General features: G+C 49.5%; 7 protein-coding genes across 7 annotated transcripts; 6 read left to right on the plus strand and 1 right to left on the minus strand.

The window, feature by feature from the left end:
* Window positions 1-359: 359 nt before the first annotated feature.
* Window positions 360-1385, plus strand: UHO2_07432 (uncharacterized protein; the record flags this gene model as incomplete). The annotated part of the gene is made up of 2 exons (XM_041559040.1): window positions 360-947; window positions 1092-1385. 2 exons carry the CDS (start codon window positions 360-362, stop codon window positions 1383-1385), a joined length of 882 nt encoding a protein of 293 aa, XP_041414974.1.
* Window positions 1386-1747: 362 nt separating this feature from the next.
* Window positions 1748-3109, plus strand: UHO2_07433 (uncharacterized protein; the record flags this gene model as incomplete). The annotated part of the gene is made up of 1 exon (XM_041559041.1): window positions 1748-3109. One exon carries the CDS (start codon window positions 1748-1750, stop codon window positions 3107-3109), a length of 1362 nt encoding a protein of 453 aa, XP_041414975.1.
* Window positions 3110-3193: 84 nt separating this feature from the next.
* UHO2_07434 (uncharacterized protein) lies at window positions 3194-4837 on the minus strand (the record flags this gene model as incomplete). The annotated part of the gene is made up of 1 exon (XM_041559042.1): window positions 3194-4837. The coding sequence occupies one exon, from the start codon at window positions 4835-4837 to the stop codon at window positions 3194-3196; it is 1644 nt and encodes a 547-aa protein (XP_041414976.1).
* A 476-nt stretch (window positions 4838-5313) lies between these two features.
* On the plus strand, window positions 5314-6240 carry UHO2_07435 (uncharacterized protein; the record flags this gene model as incomplete). Its single annotated transcript, XM_041559043.1, has 2 exons — window positions 5314-5586; window positions 5668-6240. The coding sequence occupies 2 exons, from the start codon at window positions 5314-5316 to the stop codon at window positions 6238-6240; spliced, it is 846 nt and encodes a 281-aa protein (XP_041414977.1).
* Window positions 6241-9523: 3283 nt separating this feature from the next.
* On the plus strand, window positions 9524-10091 carry UHO2_07436 (uncharacterized protein; the record flags this gene model as incomplete). Its single annotated transcript, XM_041559044.1, has 2 exons — window positions 9524-9664; window positions 9822-10091. 2 exons carry the CDS (start codon window positions 9524-9526, stop codon window positions 10089-10091), a joined length of 411 nt encoding a protein of 136 aa, XP_041414978.1.
* A 2058-nt stretch (window positions 10092-12149) lies between these two features.
* Window positions 12150-12766, plus strand: UHO2_07437 (uncharacterized protein; the record flags this gene model as incomplete). The annotated part of the gene is made up of 2 exons (XM_041559045.1): window positions 12150-12349; window positions 12562-12766. 2 exons carry the CDS (start codon window positions 12150-12152, stop codon window positions 12764-12766), a joined length of 405 nt encoding a protein of 134 aa, XP_041414979.1.
* Window positions 12767-13438: 672 nt separating this feature from the next.
* On the plus strand, window positions 13439-14303 carry UHO2_07438 (uncharacterized protein; the record flags this gene model as incomplete). Its single annotated transcript, XM_041559046.1, has 3 exons — window positions 13439-13698; window positions 13903-13935; window positions 14027-14303. 3 exons carry the CDS (start codon window positions 13439-13441, stop codon window positions 14301-14303), a joined length of 570 nt encoding a protein of 189 aa, XP_041414980.1.
* Window positions 14304-17531: the final 3228 nt, after the last annotated feature.

Below are 17531 nucleotides of genomic sequence, written 5' to 3' on the forward strand. Positions count from 1 at the left end.
CGCAGGTCCATGCCGAAGCTTCTCAACTCACATGTTGAAGCACAGCTTTCAATCTTATCATCCCACAACCCATATTGCTCATGATCGGCTTCCATTGCCTATCTATTCTCGACATTGAGCGCCTCTCCGATGCTCGGCCCGATCCTACTATCATTCGTTGGGTGTTTTGCTCTCACCACTTGGCACCTGGAGAGCAGCGTCGCTATCCGTCGCCTCATCCCCGCCAGAAGAGTACCGCGGTACCGCTGCTGTTCGTAATGGCCAGTCCGACGTGGCCAGGTACAAGCAAATTCACGAACCACTCGATCATATGCTCACACTGCCTTGATGCCTTCCTGAAGTGAGCGGATCGATTCAATATGGAGACGAAGCTACCTGCCACCTACACTGGTGTCTCTCTGTGGGCACTCAGCTTGGCCGGCTATCTTCCTTCGAACACGACCTTCGCTAAGGCGGCAGGAGACACCATCACCAAGATCTGGACCAAGACCGCTCATCTCTGGCAGTCTGAACTCAACAGCCTCGGCGGGCCTTGGGACCGAACCTACGGGATTGGTCTTTCGGGCTGCGTGAGCTTGCTCGGCTACTCCGTAGCTGGTCTCTTTGATGCTGATGTGAGGAGCTGGCCTGTGCCTTGGAAGCTGTCCGGTGCGTCACATGTCGACGATGCCGCTTTCGCACCTTTGATGGCCATCACCAGCAAGTACCACGATAAGTCTGTCTCGCAAGAGTCGCGCAATTTGTTAAAGCCCAACAAGACTGGCAACAGGTATGGCCGTCTTGTCAAATCGCACGCCTGGTCGCCTCCTTTCGATGCCAATGTTAAGCAGTATGGTCCTCGCAACTACACTGCTTGGATCACACCGAACATCTCTGTCGGTCGTACTGAGATCGACGAAGCTGTCATCGGTGGGCCTGCCAAGAACCCTACTGCATTTACTCCAGCTGTCATGATGTGGCCTAAGCCTGACACGCACTCGCTCAATTACGCTCAGCCATAAGCATCCTGAATGTCGCTCTACCCGACCACCCCGACTATCTCGGCAACCGCTTCTGCGTCCAATTTGACCGTTCGCTTCCCCCCCTCGAAGGCATTTGCAGCCAACTACACTGCCCCGACCCAGATGACGCTCATGTTCGGTATCAGCCCTCTCGCATGGTTGCCTGACGACTTCTTGCTTGCTTCCAACAGGACTGAGGGCAAGCTGCCTGGCATGGAACTAGAGCTGAACGGTAGCGTCGCTTCAGGCGCGGTCAAGCGTTCCATGACGTACGACAGCGAGAAGAATGTCTACGGTTTCTACTACTATAACCTCACCTTTGCACTCGGCGGGCTGGCACAGAACACTGTCCCTCAGCTCGTTGTCTCCTACAAGCTCTCATAAACTAATCACTCCACTTCGGAATAGATACGGAATAGACCTGAGGGAGGAGTTTTACAGATATCGAAGGAATGCATCTATCAGAGATATCATCATCTGGTGTTGAAGCTTTGTCTGTCAGTGAGCTTTGTGTGAGTGTGGGAGATGACGAAGAGGCTGAGCCTGAAAGGAGAAGAACACCTCTCTCTTGACAGGCGAAGGTACGCGACGTGTGTCTGTGCACTTCCGCTGCTGAGTACCTAAAATTTCGACCTGCAAAGAAGCGCGCAGAGGGGCAGATGAGCTGCATTCTGAGACCTTCGCAGAGACCAACACTCATCTGCCTTCTCACCTCCACCAACTCAACCCTCCCTCACACAGACAAGATGGCACTCAACGAACAGCCCTCAAATCCGAAAGCTGATGCTCCTGCTGAGGATGGTGCCGCCAACGGTACTGCCTCAGCAAGACAGCTGATTGACGAATCCAAGCGACACTTTGCACTCAAAGAGTATGCCGCATCCATCGACAAAGTCGCCCATGCTCTCGAGCAGCTTAGTTCCGAATACGCCGAAGACGCCAACGAGCTTGCACCTGTTCTTCATCATTACGGTCGCAGCTTGCTTGAGAACTTCATTATCAACTCGGCTGCTCTTGGTGGTGGCAGTGGATCGGCTCCTCTTCCTGCTCCATTAGCTCCCTCTGCACCTGCCGCGTCTGGGTCCTCTTCCAAACCATCTGGCTCGGGCTCTTCCTCATCCGCAGCCGCAGCAGTCAAGAGCGACCCTCGATTCAGCTTCAGTGGCGACGCAGAAGACGATGATGATGACGAGCAAGAGGAGGGCGCTCCCGGCGCTGCCGGTGGAGAAGATGACGAAGACGATCTCCAAGTCGCATTCTCTGTTCTTGACCTTGCACGTGTCATCTACCAGCGAATTCTCGACTCTGATTCTCCCAAACTCACAACACTTCACGGCCAAGAATGGGACAAGACTCGCATTCAAGCCGAACTAGCAGAAGTCATGAACGATCTAGGCGACGTAGGTCTAGAAGCCGAGAACTTCTCCCAAGCTTCTGCTGACTACCGCTCCAGTCTCGAGATCTTGACTCCTCTTCTGCTGCCGCATTCTCGTCGCCTTGCCGATGCGCATTTGCGTTTGGGTCTTGCACTCGAATTCCACCCTGAGATCGAGCAGCGTAAGGGAGCTAAATCGCACGTTCAGTCGGCGTCTGATGTTCTCGGCAAGCGTATCACTGCTATTCAGTCACGTATCGACAAGTCTGCTCCCGAATCCTCAACGGATGGTAAGGAGAAAGACGATCTCGCCGATCTGTCCGAGCCAGCACTGCAGAAAGAGCTTGAAGAAATGCAAGGAATGAAGAAAGAGATCGACACGAAGCTGGAAGAGTACGACACCGAAGACGGGCAAGCCCAGTTGAACGGAGAGCCAGACCTGACAGGCGTGCTCGGCTTACCAGCTGATGCAGCAGCAAAGGCAAAAGGCGGGATGACAACAAAAGATGCTCTACAGCAGGCGATCAAGGATGCTTTCCTCGGTGCTCAGGCGGAAGGAAGCGAGGAGGGTGTCAACCCATTTACAGGTGCAGCAGCGGCAAAAAGCAGCGATGCGCCAGTCAACAACCTCAGTTCGATGGTCAAGAGGAAGAAGAAGGCCGAGCATGAAGCTGAGGCTGGAGCGGAAGCAAATGGGGAAGCTGATGCGAAGAAGGCTCGTACCGAAGCCTGATCTCCCGCGAATCAGTACTTTATATCACGCTGTAGCTCAATGGTTGTCTAATGATAACCCATATCTAATGCAAGTTTATACCGTCTACAAACCATGTCGAAGATGCGAGTCCCAGAAGGACCAAGTGCCGTTGGTGGCTGCCCTTTTGCCCTCTGGCACGCCCAAGATGCGCGAAACGAGATTATGCACTTCCACGTTTCTGAACCCGTCCATATTCCACCCTCCCTTCCTCCTGCCCTTCTTTTCTTCGGCCAGCGGAGTGAATGAAGGACCACTAGCAACGAATATCGCATGCATATCTTCCTCTTCGTTATCGTACCCATGATTACCTATTGGGGCATAGATGCCGTTTGCAAACGTGGCCATCTCGTGGTGCGTTGTAATTGACCACCCCAACCTCGGAATCATCCAGAGTGGCGCTAATCTGTCCTCCACCACCGATGATTGCAGATGGAAGCGTTCGGGCAGTTCTTCTCGCCGATACACGTCGAACCCTGCGTTACGCTTCTTTGCAGCAGCTGCAAGGATCACATACGCCCTTCTCGCACTCTCTTCCCTCTCCCTCTCCGTGCGTCCACGGAGTCGCAACCCAGCAAGCGGCCACGCATCCCTGCTCTCCACCATCTCATACAGCTCCCGTCCAAGCACAGTATCCAAGAAGATCAACTTATGATTACTAGTCTCAGTCATACCATGATCGCTGACAACCACCACATCCACCACTCCACCCAACCTTCTTTCCTCTACCAACTCTCTCCTCAACTGCCCCAAGAACGCATCTACCCTTTTCACCGCCGCAACCGCCTCCCTACTATGCGGACCAAACCTATGCGCAGCCTGATCAATGTCCGGTACATACGCACAGATCAAACTCGGTCTTTCCTCCACTCCACCTTCGATATCTATCCACTTCAACACTTGCTTCAACCTTCCCTCCAATCCCCACTCCGGTCCACTCTCGTATTTCTGGAAGTAACTCGGTGCATCACCAGCGCTAGTGACTGGAGGGCCCGGCCACATCAACACCGCGCTTTTCAACCCAGATCGTTGTGCAGTAGCCCATATTGGTTCACCTAGCCACCAGCTGCTGTTCCAAGATTGCGCTGGATTGGTGTAGTAGAATTGTCGATGGGTGGAGGAGAGGGTGAAGTCGTTCGCTACGATGCCGTGGGATGAAGCATGGAGGCCGGTGAGGAGGGCCCAGTGGTTGGGGAATGTGAGGGTTGGGAAAATCGGTTGCATGTAACTTGCTTGTAGATAGCCCTCATCCCTGCTGAATGAGGAAGAGGAGATGGGATGGGTGAGATTGGGAAAGAGCCCGGCTTTGAGGTAGGCTGGTTTTGCACCGTCTAGCGAGATCAAGATGACTGTACGACGGAAGGCGTGGGTTCCGTTTGAGAGCTGAGCTTCGGGAAGCAGAGACGATGCTAGGGCAGAGGGGTGATGTGGTGGAGGCTGAGAATACCATGGCATGCGATCGCTGAACAGGCCAAGCAGGACGGATATGAGGAGGAGAGGAAGCAGAAGGAGGCAGTAGGATGATCGTTTCCTTCTTCGAATTGGTAGCGGACTCTGTCCTGGACGAGTAAGGAGTGGTGCCGTAGCATCTGCATCTACTATGTTTGGTGCGAGTTCGTCACGCTGTGGTCGAATACTGGATGATGGCTCTGAAGGTGCTGCTCCTTGAGAAGAGCCACCTTGTCCGTCTGGGCAAGCCGTGCCACTCATGGTGTCCTTTGCCGCCCCCAGTCCCACCTGTACAGATTTGAAAACGACTGCCTTTTGGTATAGACTTGTGCTGAGACTCTATATCGATCTATCTTGGCGTTTGCATCGATGCAGCTGGTAATGCTGGATCCACGTATGGTGTTGGTTGTGAAGGCGACACTTTTGTCTTAATCGACATTGCCGAATATCACGCATGTTACGCCTAGCTTTCCGCACAACAAACCAAAAAGCGAAATGCATTCCCGATTCACATTGTCCAACCGCCGATTCAGATTACTTTTAGCAAATGCAGGGTTTCGCACTTTCACACCGATAAGAGGCCGCATCTCTCCACATTATATCCCTTCGTCCTCCTGTCGAATAAGGCGAGCCTAGTGTTAACCTGTCCTTCTCCATCCTTCCCTCCTTCCTCCTGCCTACCATCTCCATTCCTATCTCACCTTCATATACCCACTCTCAGTCAGAGCTACACCAAAATGGCTTCCACTGCGCCCAACGAGACCGGCATCTCTGGTGGCTTCTGCGTCCACTGTGTCACCGGCTTCCGCATCCCTGGCGAGCCCAAGGGCAAGATGGAAAAAATCCACGGCTACGACACTTACGTTGCTACCCCCACCAACCCTTCCTCCGATAGCGCCACCAAAGCCCTTATTTACTTTTACGATGCATTCGGTCTCAAGCTCGACAATAACAAGGTCATCCCCGACAAGATTGCAGATGCGACCGGTTTGACGGTTTACGTTCCTGATGTTAGCATTTCTCCCCCACCTTCCCCTTTTTTCTCTGAGCTGATACTGACCATCGCATCATAATCTGTGCTTATGCTATAGGTATTCAACGGAGGCGGAATCACCGAAGAAGCTATGTCAGTCGCTCCAACCACCGCTACCGAACTGAAATCCTCTTCTCTCTTCTCCAAACTCAAAGTCGGGGTCGCCTTCACCCTTGCCGCTCCGTTTTTCCTTCGCAATCTTCCGCAAACGAAAATCGGACCGCTGAAGAATTGGATCGAATCACTCAAAGCTTCCCACGGCTACACCCGTCTCGGCGGCACAGGTTTCTGCTATGGCGGTAAACTAGTCATTGCGCTCAACGCAACCGATCACATCAACGTCAGTGTTGCAAACCATCCTTCTTTCATCACGAAAGGTGATATTGCAGCGCTCAAGAACCCAGTTCTATTCAACTGTGCGGAGGAAGATCCTGTCTTTAGCGCCGACTATGCAAAGCAGGTGGAGAAGGAGTGGAACGAGAAAGGTGCAAAACAAGCGTTCAAGTTCAACCACTATCCGAACACGGTACATGGTTTTGCAGCACGACCTAATTTGGCAGACAGACAGGTCAAGGAGGCGTTCGAAAAGGCGTTTCAAGAGGGCGTCGATTGGTGGAAGGCTCATCTCTAATCCCCCACACCACTACCTTGAACAGTGTCGATGTTGGAATATGAACAGAGTTCTGCAACTTCATTAAGGATGAAACTCCTCCACCCCCTCCCGTAGGACTCGATTTTGTAACTGACATGGAACGTGGTCCTTCTCTGCTCCGCATTGAACTGATAGCGAGCAGCGAAACCTTCGGACCCGATCACACAAAGCACGTTTCTCGTCCCTCCCAGCAGCCAGTTCGATCTGACTGACGCAATCCTCTTGCTCCCAATTTTACAGGGGAGGCCTGGCCATATTTTATGGTAGGACGAGGCAAGTACGTCCCCATTCCGGACTCTAAGCAACTTGTCCGAGCATCTGAAGAGAGAGTCGACCGCTGCTGCGCTATGATTCTCCAGACTTATGGGGATGGTGACGTCCAAAGATGAAGGACCCTACATCTTTAATCTGCACAAATTTTGGACGAAGAAAGAACTTACACTCTATCTGATCGAGAAGTTTGCCGTCAAGCGACAAGAGGAGAAGCGACTGATGCACGAGGCTGAGCAGGCAAGAAAAGCGCAAGTAGAAGCCGAACACGACAAGAAGAATTGGGGAAGTTGGCTGACTCTCGGAAGAGATGGTGGAGAGGGTTGTAATTCTGGTTCGAGGATGTCACACGGTCGAAAGTAGAGTCTGCACAGTATCTCCACTATCTAGAAGGGACGACCTCACTTCCGAGGTCATTCAACGACAACGACTTGCGGTCGAAACCGCTCTAGTAACGCCTGTCGTTTGCTCCTAATTGCAATTACTTTCATCTGTCGAAATAGATTGTTGGAGCGAATAGCGTGATCGCTTGTCACTTGCGACACAGACTTGGATGGTAGGACGCGGTTTTATTACGTGTGGCGATGACGGACGGTGTGTAGAGACAGTGGATGGATATGGTACTAATGGAACAACGAACTAACTAAGTCTTGTGTGTTTTGTGCGCCTACCCTGTGGACGATACAGAAACATACTACCCAGTGGACGAGGCTGAAGCATGCAGGGGCAATGCTGAAGGAGGGGTGCGTCTGTATCGACTCGCATCAGGTGGCCGACGGAACGACCGGCGCCTTCTGTCTCCGACGGAACCTTCCGTCGGGATGGCCGAGTCCTTTCAGCCTACCCGACGATCGAGGCAATCCACACACCTCGGCCCCTCCGACCATCGTATCAGTGATACGTGAGGGCAGTAGAAGGAGGTAAAGAGACTGGACTCTGCCATTGAGGAGCTCTCCTGCACTGCCTCATCACAATTCAGACTCCTCTTCCGCATCAACGTGTCACTGAGCCAAGATGTATAAAGACACTCGAGTTAGTTAGTTCATCCCCTTTTCATCCATCCATCAAGTTGTATATACTCTTCAACGTCGATACACTCAATACGATCGTGCCCTACCTTAAAGTCTACCATCTTTTCAACAAATGCAAGGGGTCATGCAGGGGTAGGGCCCAGGCCCCAGCTCCTCCTCCTTGGGCATCGGATAGTCGATATGCCGATGTCCATCGCGATAATCGGCCTAATGCGAGCCGATACGCCGCATAGGCCTTCTACATGTTGAAGTTTGAAGACGTTTGGTCCTGATAACTGGCGATCGGGGAGAGTCCGAGTACGATGTCACTACTACTTTTAGGGCAGAAACATATATACTTGATTGACTAATGAATGTGGTGAGAACCTAGTGTTCTCAGCTTGATATACAGTGTGCACATAAACTGTCCCATAATTTTACATGTCACCATACATCACTCTAATGCTCAATAGCTATAAGTTGTATTGCCACACTGTCTGATATTGTCTGAAAGCCCTGCTTCTTCTCTCCAAGACTGTGTAAATGATATTGACATTGACTAAAAAAAATTGTGCTATGAAGAAGAGCCGATTTTTTTTTTAAATTGTGGGACAGTTTATGGAGCATGCTCCCAAATAGCGACACCACTCCATTCCTGACCTTTGTAAGCGGTCGTGCACCAGAGACTAGTTTTGGGTGTTATTCGATCAGTATAGATGGGGTTGATTGAGTAAGGTCTACTTGGTATGTTTCAACTAAATGTAACCAGGCATCTTCGACTGGTAAGTCTTGGCTGACCACCTTGAACACTCCATTCAGAGGTTGCACAGCATGTTCACTGTTCATTGGAGAGTGAGTGATACCCTCTCCTTACAGTACGAGTGTTCACAGTACTGTTGATAATGCTCTTGGACATCATATGGACCACAATATACTTATTGCCTACAGAGGATGGGAGTTATTGGACTGCAGGTGTGAGCCACTGCCTACAATAACTGACTGGACCACAAGTGTTGAGCAACACTGCCTACAGTAAGAGACTGGACTGCAAGTGTTGGAGAACACTGCCTACAGTTGAGAACTGGACCACAAGTGTTTGGAGAACACCACCTACAGTTGATGCCTAACAGTGATACAACACACATGTTTGAGGGTCATTGCAAAAGCACTGCTATTGCAATGATACACAACTAAGAGTCAAGTAGAGAGTAAAGTATAAAGTAAGTAAGTAGAGTGGATGAGGATCCACTCATATGCTATGGTGGAATGAGAGTATTTATGTGTTCGATTGGTGTCACCTGCAACACCTATCCTGTTCCTCTTGAGGGGCCTTCATCCCCTGTTTGACACTGTCTCTCCTGCTGGTGTCAATCCCTTTGATGCTGCACCCCTACTGTCTGCACAGCATAATGGTTATGCAACACTGCCCTTTCACCTTCATGCTCCCTTTCCACTTGATGATGTGTGACAACCCCTTCGACACAGCTCCTCCTCTTTGTTTACCAAATCCATTCACCACTTCCTTCTCTCTTCACTGGCAACCACCTTCCTGACCTTATCTTGTGAATCCCCTTAGCCACTTGTTGGACCTCATGACCAGACCCCTTGGTCATGCAGTCACCCCCTGTGCTTGGTCCTGTGTGGCTATATGCATGCACCCCTTGAGTGGTAACTGTCTGCATGATGCTGAGCTTGGTCCCCTGCTCCTACATGTGTTTATCTCCATATGCTTCTCCTTCTAATGCCAGTACCTTCCTTCCTGAATCTCCTGATACTTGCTTGTATTGGCTGACTTGCTGAGGCATGCTGATCCAGCTGATTCTGATCAATCCTCATGAGATTAACCTGGAACCCAGAGTTCAGTTGATCTCATAAATCATATGTGCTACCAGCCTGATTGGCTTTGTTGATTCCTGATGATTTGGTGCTGATCAATTTGGCACTCCCTTCATATGTTGATCTGCTGACTCTGTGACATTACCATGAATGCTGTCAGTCAATTTGGCGCACCCTTCATATGCTGGCCTGCTGGCCCTGTGACAACCTTGTGGGCTTTTGACTACAATGAAACTTGCAATGTAACTTGGTGGGCACCTGTCAGGGGTCTCGCGCCTGAAACCCAGGTCGGTCTGTCGAGATACTCGGTGACTATCAAACTGTGCGACAGCTATTGTCTCAGTATCGGTGACTATCAAGTTGTGCAGTGACAGCAGGTGGCGCTCGTTGTATATACTATCGTAGGTTTCGGCTGACCTCTGTGGACACTCCGTTCAGGGGTAGCTTGGCATGATCAATATCAATGTTATGATGACACCAAGGTCTGGTGTGAGTGTTGATGATGATGAGGTTGATGGTGTTGGTGATGAGATTGGTGATGTTGATGATAATGAGGTTGATGGTGTTGGTGATAAGGTTGGTGGCGTCAACACGAGTGTCCAGTGTGTTGACTTGATGCTTGAAGTGATCCCCGGACCGCAGTGGACTACTGCCTTTGGTTCTATCTTGATCCGGACTGCTAACCTGCTATGGGTGCCTTCAGACATCAGGTAGTGGTGATACAACACACACACTATGATGAGGAGCAACCTTGATAGATTGCTGCTATGCTGACTGAAACTAATGTATACTTATGCTGAAGTGATAACTAGTTATATGGTGAGTAGAGTGGATGAGGATCCACTCGACCTATGATGATGAGAAAGCATGGTTATATACCTCTACTCAGCATCGCCAGCGATGCTGCTCCTGCTCTCTCTCTCCAGAGAGTACCTTCTTCATCGAGTACTGCTCAGGGGCCTCTCCTGCTTGGCACCCCTGTGCCTCTTGAGCTGTGTCGACTCCTTTGACACTGCTCCTCCTCCTCATGACCTGGTGTCGACTCCTTCGACACTGCTCCTCCTCCTTTGATCAGTGACAGTTCCTTTGGCTCTTGTCTCTCGAGCCCCTGAGTGGTAACCATCTGCATGCTCCTTGAGCTTGGTCCTCTTCGTGGCTGTGCCTGCTCCTTGAGCTTGGTCCTCCTCGTGGCTGTGCTTGGCCCTCCTTTGCATGTGAGTCCATAGGAGTCCATGGTCTCCATGGAGACTGCACTACAACCATGCTCTCTACTGATCTTGACTAGATCTTCGATACCTGTGCTCCTTCCATATGAACCCGTGACCCTCCTGCTTCTTGAGCATCCAGGCCCATGACAGCACCTTCATACACATTGAAAGTAGTGATGTGGAAAGTTTCAGCTCAATCAGATGACTGTGACCAATCTGGCAGCATTTCCAGTCTGACACCATCATATCTATACCATCATGCCAAAAACCACCCCAGAGAGGTGCTGATTGGCATTCTTTCACATCCAAATTGGGGAATCTATCCATTCAGTTGCAGAACAACTTGGTATGAGCAAGTCTACTGTGAATCACATCAGCAAAAGCACCTCTGCTGATGTTCCAAAGTCAAAGGGGGGCCAGCCAAGAAAACTCCAGCCTTGTCATGTTCACTTCCTGGATCACTATTTCAAGCTCAATTCAACCTCCACAGTCAGGAAAGCATGTCATGCACTGCAGGAGACATTTCAAATCAAAGCATGCCCAACCACAGTAAGAAAAGCACTTCATTACTGTCATTACAAAGCATGAAGGTTAGTGAAAAAACTGAAACTACTCAAGAGACATTACAAAGCTTGTCAAAATGTGACTTTCATGGTATAGTACAATTGCAAAGTCCAGGGATGAACTGCTCAAGAGATGTGAAGCTGAATGGAAAGTGATCACTCCAGAGACATGTAGGACACTAATAGAGAGCATGCCAGACTGCATCAAGGTGGTTCTGAAGGCCAAAAGAGGGAATACAAAGTACTAAGGTGTTCTCAAGGAGCACTCCATAAACTGTCCCACAATAAAAAAAAAATTCAGCTCTTCTTCATAGCACAATTTTTTTTAGTCAATGTCAATATCAATTACACAGTCTTGGAGAGAAGAAGCAGGGCTTTCAGATGATATCAGACAGTGTGGCAATACAACTTATAGCTATTGAGCATTAGAGTGATGTATGGTGACATGTAAAATTATGGGACAGTTTATGTGTGTGCTGTATATACATTTGTGAGGCTCATACCTAACATGGGAGTATGCTATCTCATGACCTAGCTTGACAATGAGTGGGACTGTGTTGTGTCCAATCTCTAGTCAGATTGGCTCCACTTGATCCATGATCAGATCTGCTTTCCCGATTATGTTCTAGATCGATCTTGCCCAATCCTTCGTCACTTTGACTTCCTACTGGATCGTTATCTTTAGCACTACATATATCCCTTCAGTGCTCTCATCAACCTCATCCTTGCAGTTACTCACGTTCGTCCCCATATGCTATATGAAGGCTATGCAGCAAGACTGATTGCGTCTTGCTGCGTGCTTACTGACGGTGCTGAAGAGCCAAGCAGGATGAACATGACCTTGTGCAAGGATGAGAGCGATTATTGCCATTGAGCACCAGGATACGAAAGGATGAAAAAGGGTTGTTGCGGAGGATGGATGTAACAGTAAAAGCAACGAACTGAAAGAGCAATATCGACTTGCACCGGAAGACCGACGAGGTGACCGGCCTTTCGATGGAATGGCCGACGAAGGTTCGCACGGTGATAAGCTTTCGTCGGGTTATCCGTCGGGTAGTCTCCGCGAAGTGATCGGTGCATCCGACGGGACGACCAACAAGTCTTCTCACGCTGATAAGCTTTCATCTGCCTCTGCGTTGGGCAGCCTCCGTCAGGGTGATCGGCGCATCCGACGAGGCGGTCGACAAGTCTCTCTGCAAAGGTAAGCTTTCGTCGTCACCTTTCGTCAAGGTGGCAAACTCCCTCAAGAGAAAACGGTCTCCTCTTTCAAGGGGCTCTCATGCTGCCTCTCATGCTTCGACCTTTTCCTCCTATCTTTGTGTTGGCGTCAAGATGTATATATATAGCCCTCGAGTCAGTTAGTTTGTCCCGATCATATTGTCCATCTATTTGTACTTACTCACCAACGTCGAGAGCGCAATACAACCGTGTCCTGCCACAAAGAGTCCACTATCACTTCAACACGAACTTCACCCCTTTGTGCGGTCTGGTGGAAGATGGTCCTCTTTTTGATGAGCGCCAAGTTCAGCCTCCCACGGCCACAGAAGGCTCAACGGACCTAATCGATGCTCGAACATGTGCCTGTGCAGATGAAGTCTTATCCCAGGACATCTGTTGAGATGAAACCCACCCATCAACATGCTCCCACGCTTTGCAATCTGCAAACAACGACCGTTGTCTTCATTGATAACAAGCATGCAAAGGGAATGCAACCCAACTTCCCTTTGAGGGACAGATCAGAAGGCATCGGAGCTTGTTTCTCGAGCACCGAAACGATATATGAGACTCAATAACTTAGTTCGCTTTTCTGAGAGACACCGTTCATCTGTAGGAAGGCTGTGCCTGTATCGACTCGTATCAGGCCGGTCGTCGGGGATGACCGATATTCGTATCAGGCCGGACGCTTCGGTCCATTTGATGATCGTATCAGGCCGAAAACCTCAGGGTGTCCGATGACCGTAACAGGAGAAGATAAGGGTTGGGAGGAGATAGTGGCCTGAGCTCTAACGCTGTATGGCCCTTTGCACTGCCTTGTCGAGTTTCAGACTCCCTTTCGCTCCAACATGTTACTGTATCATCCACAGGGCAAGACGTATAAAAGCACCAGGCTCAATTAGTTCGTTCTCCATTAGTATCGATCCGTCCGTCTGTACATACCGTTCATCGTCGTCAATAAAACCGCGTCCTACCATCCAAGTCTGTCACTCGGTTCACCATCATCAACCTTAACCTCTAGGGGGTATCAAATGCGAAAAGTTTGATACCCCCTTCTCTTCGCTCTCAATTGAATATGAAGTGCTTCACACTACTGCTCCAGGTGCTCGCGCTCACCGTCGCTTGGCTTTCATCATGTCTCATTGTCGGCTCCGAGATGCCAGTCGCCGTACAAGAAGGCGACCAAGGAATCCAACACCTCTGGGAAAAGGCACGTGACGGGGCCTTCGTCACCACTCTTCCAGATCGATTACGCATTCCCTTGAAAAGAACCCAAATTGCCTGGACCAACTTTTTGGGAAGGTCTGGAAAGAAACTTATTGAAAACATCTATACGTGCGTCAAGAATTCAACATAGGCTTGTCCATAAACCGCAGTTTGTGCTGTAGCTGACATATTAAAACGTCTAATTCATTGCTACGTTTCGGATATGGAACAATCAGTCAAACATTCGGCGATCACTATCCGAAGTGAGTTCCTTGCCCCTTGCCACGCCTTGATCGTTGTATTTCGCTGACACTTCTTTCTTTAAATATGCAGAGCGGTAATCGATAAAGATTACGGTAGAAAGAAGTACGTTTTCGCCTCCCTTAACTCAACTTCTGTGCAATATGGAATTTTTGCTCAAGTAATACCCCTTGCTCTTTCTTTGGTGGTGCATCAGGTATCTCCAATTGGTTGGGTTCACACAAAGAGGACCGTACAAGTTCGAACGCGACAAATTTGAAGTGGAACAACAACTTGAAATGAAACGAAGAGTTGCGCTCTTGCTCGTTGAACAATTTGCCGAAAGAATGCATCAGCAAAAGCTCCAAATTCAAGCTGAGCAGGCACGAAAGGCACAAGAAGAAATCGAGAAAGATAGGGACAACTGGGGAAAATGGTTGACTCTCGGAAGGGACGGCGGGGAAGGCTCGAGTTCTGGTTCCCGTCGAAAGTAGGGACTCGGTAATGACTTCGGCGAAAATTAGGTCATACGTTAGGGCAGTCAGAGATGAAGGTCGGGCTCGGTTCCGCTCAGGCCGAGAGCGTTACCCGGCGTTTTTTTTTTTTTCTGGTGATTTTCCTCTTGTCGTCACGCGTTGTTGCCCCTAGCGGTGCTGGTGAAATGGGAGAAGTTGAAGGGGATAGTCACCCACCAACCAACTTTGCCGTGATGAACAAAAAGGTCTCCAACCCTAGTTCATATAACCAAAACCCACCCTCCATATGAAAACTTTTTGTGATAACACTGCGATCGAAAAAGTGTGTTTACGAACGGGTTGTTGGAAGGCTAGTGGACTGTGGCAGGACACGGTTTGTATTGAGCACTCGATGTTGATGAGTAAGTACAAGAGGGATAGGATGATACAAATGAACTGGTCAACTTTGGACACCTTATATACATGCCTTTGACACTGACAAGAGGTAGGAAAGAGGTCTGAAGGAGAAGGGCATTAGACCCCTCAAGAGGAGTCTTGACAGAGGCTTATCATTAGATGGAGAGTCATCCTCTGCCTTGTCAGGTGCACCAATCTGATCATTGGAGACCACCCAACAGTTTTTCTGACAACTCTTATCACCATGGGAAAAGCCATTGGCCATCCTGTTGGATGCACCAATCACTTCATTGGACTCCTGGTGGTGTGAGTCAATACCCTCCTCCTTCACTCCTCCTAGCAATGAACCACCAAATGGTCTTTGACCCCAAGGACCTCTCGAGATCTTGAGCATCCCCTTGTGTTGAGCAACTTTGTTAGTCCATCAGCAACCTGTAGTTCTCCAGTAATCCACCTGATGACTGTAATGCCCTTCTTAACTGTGTCTTTTGCAAATGCGCTTCTGAGCATGAGGGATTTGTTTCACCTGGGCCCATCTGCAGATATGATTTGCTCTGCAGCTTGGTTATCAGTCAGGAGTACCACAGGAGTATCAGAGGGCATGATGCTGAGACCAATGAGCACATCCAAGACCCAGATGACATTGTGGCATGTGTCACTAAGGGTGACTACCTCAGCCTCTGCTGTTGATGTTGATATAACTCTCTGCCTCCTGCTCCTCCAGGCAACCACTCCTCCAAACAGAGTAAGGACAAACCCAGATGTCAAGTACAGGTTTTCCTTCCAGCTGCCAGCGTGATCAGCATTAGAATATGTGACAGGAGTGCTTGACTTGTTTCACAAGTACACTAACTTATGTGATCGAGTGTGTAAGACATAGCGCAAAAGGTGCCACATGTCAGGGGTCTCGCGCCTGAAACCCAGGTCGGTCTGTCGAGGTACTTGGTGACTATCAAACTGTGCAACAGCTATTGTCTTGGTATCAGTCTTGATGGGCTATGTTGCTTGGCAACTATCAAGTTGTGCAAAGACAGTGGGTGGTGTTCGTTGTATATACTATCATAGGTTTCGGCTGACCTCTGTGGGACACTCTGTTCAGGGGTAGCTCGGCATGATCAATATCAATATGTAGGTTATGATGACACCAAGGTCTGGTGTGAGTGTTGATGATGATGAGGTTGATGGTGTTGGTAATAAGGTTGGTGGCATTAACATGAGTGTCCAGTGTGTTGACTGATGCTTGAAGTGATCCCCAGACCACAGTGGACTACTGCCTTCAGTTCTATCTATATCCAGACCACTGACCTGCTATGGGCTGCCTTTGGACATCAGGTAGTGGTGATGCAACACATGCACTACAATGAGGAGCAATCTTGCTGGATTGCTACTATGCTGACTGGAACTAATATATACTTATGCTGAAGTGATAACTAGTTATGGTGTGTGTAGAGTGGATGAGGATCCACTCGACCTTTGATGATGAGAAAGTATGGTTATATACCTCTTCACAGCATTGCCAGTGATGCTGCTCCTGCTCTCTCTCCAGAGAGTACCTTCTTCATCAAGTACTGTACAGGGGGCCCCTCTAGCACCACTCCTGTCCTCCTTGAGCTATCCTGCTTGCTTGGCACCCCTGTGCCTCTTGAGCTGTGTCGACTCCTTTGACACTGCTCCTCCTCCTTGCTATCCTGCTTGTTTGACACCCCTGTGCCTCCTGAGCTGTGTCAACTCCTTCGACACTGCTCCTCCTCCTCAGGACCTGCTTGCCAGTCTCCTATACACTGCTCCTTCTCCTTTGACTGGTGACAGTTCCTTTGACTCTTGTCTCTCGAGCCCCTGAGTGGTAACCATCTGCATGCTCCTTGAGCTTGGTCCTCTTCGTGGCTGTGCCTGGCCCTCCTCACATATGGGCCTGGTCCTCCTTTGCATGTGAGTCCATAGAAGTCCATGATCTCCATGGAGACTGAACTACAACCATGCTCTCCACTGGTATCGACTAGATCTCTGATACCTGTGCTCCTTTCATATGAACCAGTGACCCTCCTACTTCCTGAGCATTCAGGCCCATGACACCACACCTGATTGAGGTGAACTGTGGTTGGAGAGGCAAGGTGACTTGCAAGTTTGCTAATGGGAAAAGCAAGGTCAGGTCTTGTTGAGGTCATGAGATACATGACTGATCCCATGATCTGTTGATAGGTCACTACCTGCTCTTTGGTGAGGGGCTGGTGACTTGGGTCTGTGAGTAGTAGGTTGGTGGCCAATGGGTCAAGTGGCGTGTTGGTCTCCACTGCTTGGTTCATGCCAAAACGAGTGAGTACAGCACCAATGTATGCATCTTGTGCAAGTGAAACTGATTCACCATTTTGCTGGATGCGAATTCCAAGGCACCATTCTGCATCCCCACCTCCGGTTATTTTGAAGTGTGCCTGGATTGAGTCAATGATGATGTCAACCTCATGTTCCTGTCCAATGATGATGATGTCATCAACATAAATGGCAATGACAACCAACTCCATTTTGTACACTGCCACATCACAGCTGAGTTGTGAGAAGCCTAAAGAGCACAGACTTTCATCCAACTTTGCAAACCATTCACGACCAGACTGCTTGAGTCCATAAAGTGCCTTCTTGAGGTGACAGGCTGATTGCGGTGACCGTTGTCAGCGGTTGCGCACCTGAAACCTGAGATCGGTAGTAGTGTCGATACTATTACCGATTCTGTCGAGTTATGCGATAATACTAGTGGTTTTACGATTCTCAGCGAAATATGTAATAGAGTCATCTCTATCACTTTCTTGCTTGGAACTGTAGGACAGGCTTTGCTATTGCAGGTCTCGACTAACCGCT

Source organism: Ustilago hordei, assembly GCF_900519145.1.
Source record: "Ustilago hordei strain Uho2 genome assembly, contig: UHO2_contig_29, whole genome shotgun sequence".
NCBI lineage: Eukaryota > Fungi > Basidiomycota > Ustilaginomycetes > Ustilaginales > Ustilaginaceae > Ustilago > Ustilago hordei.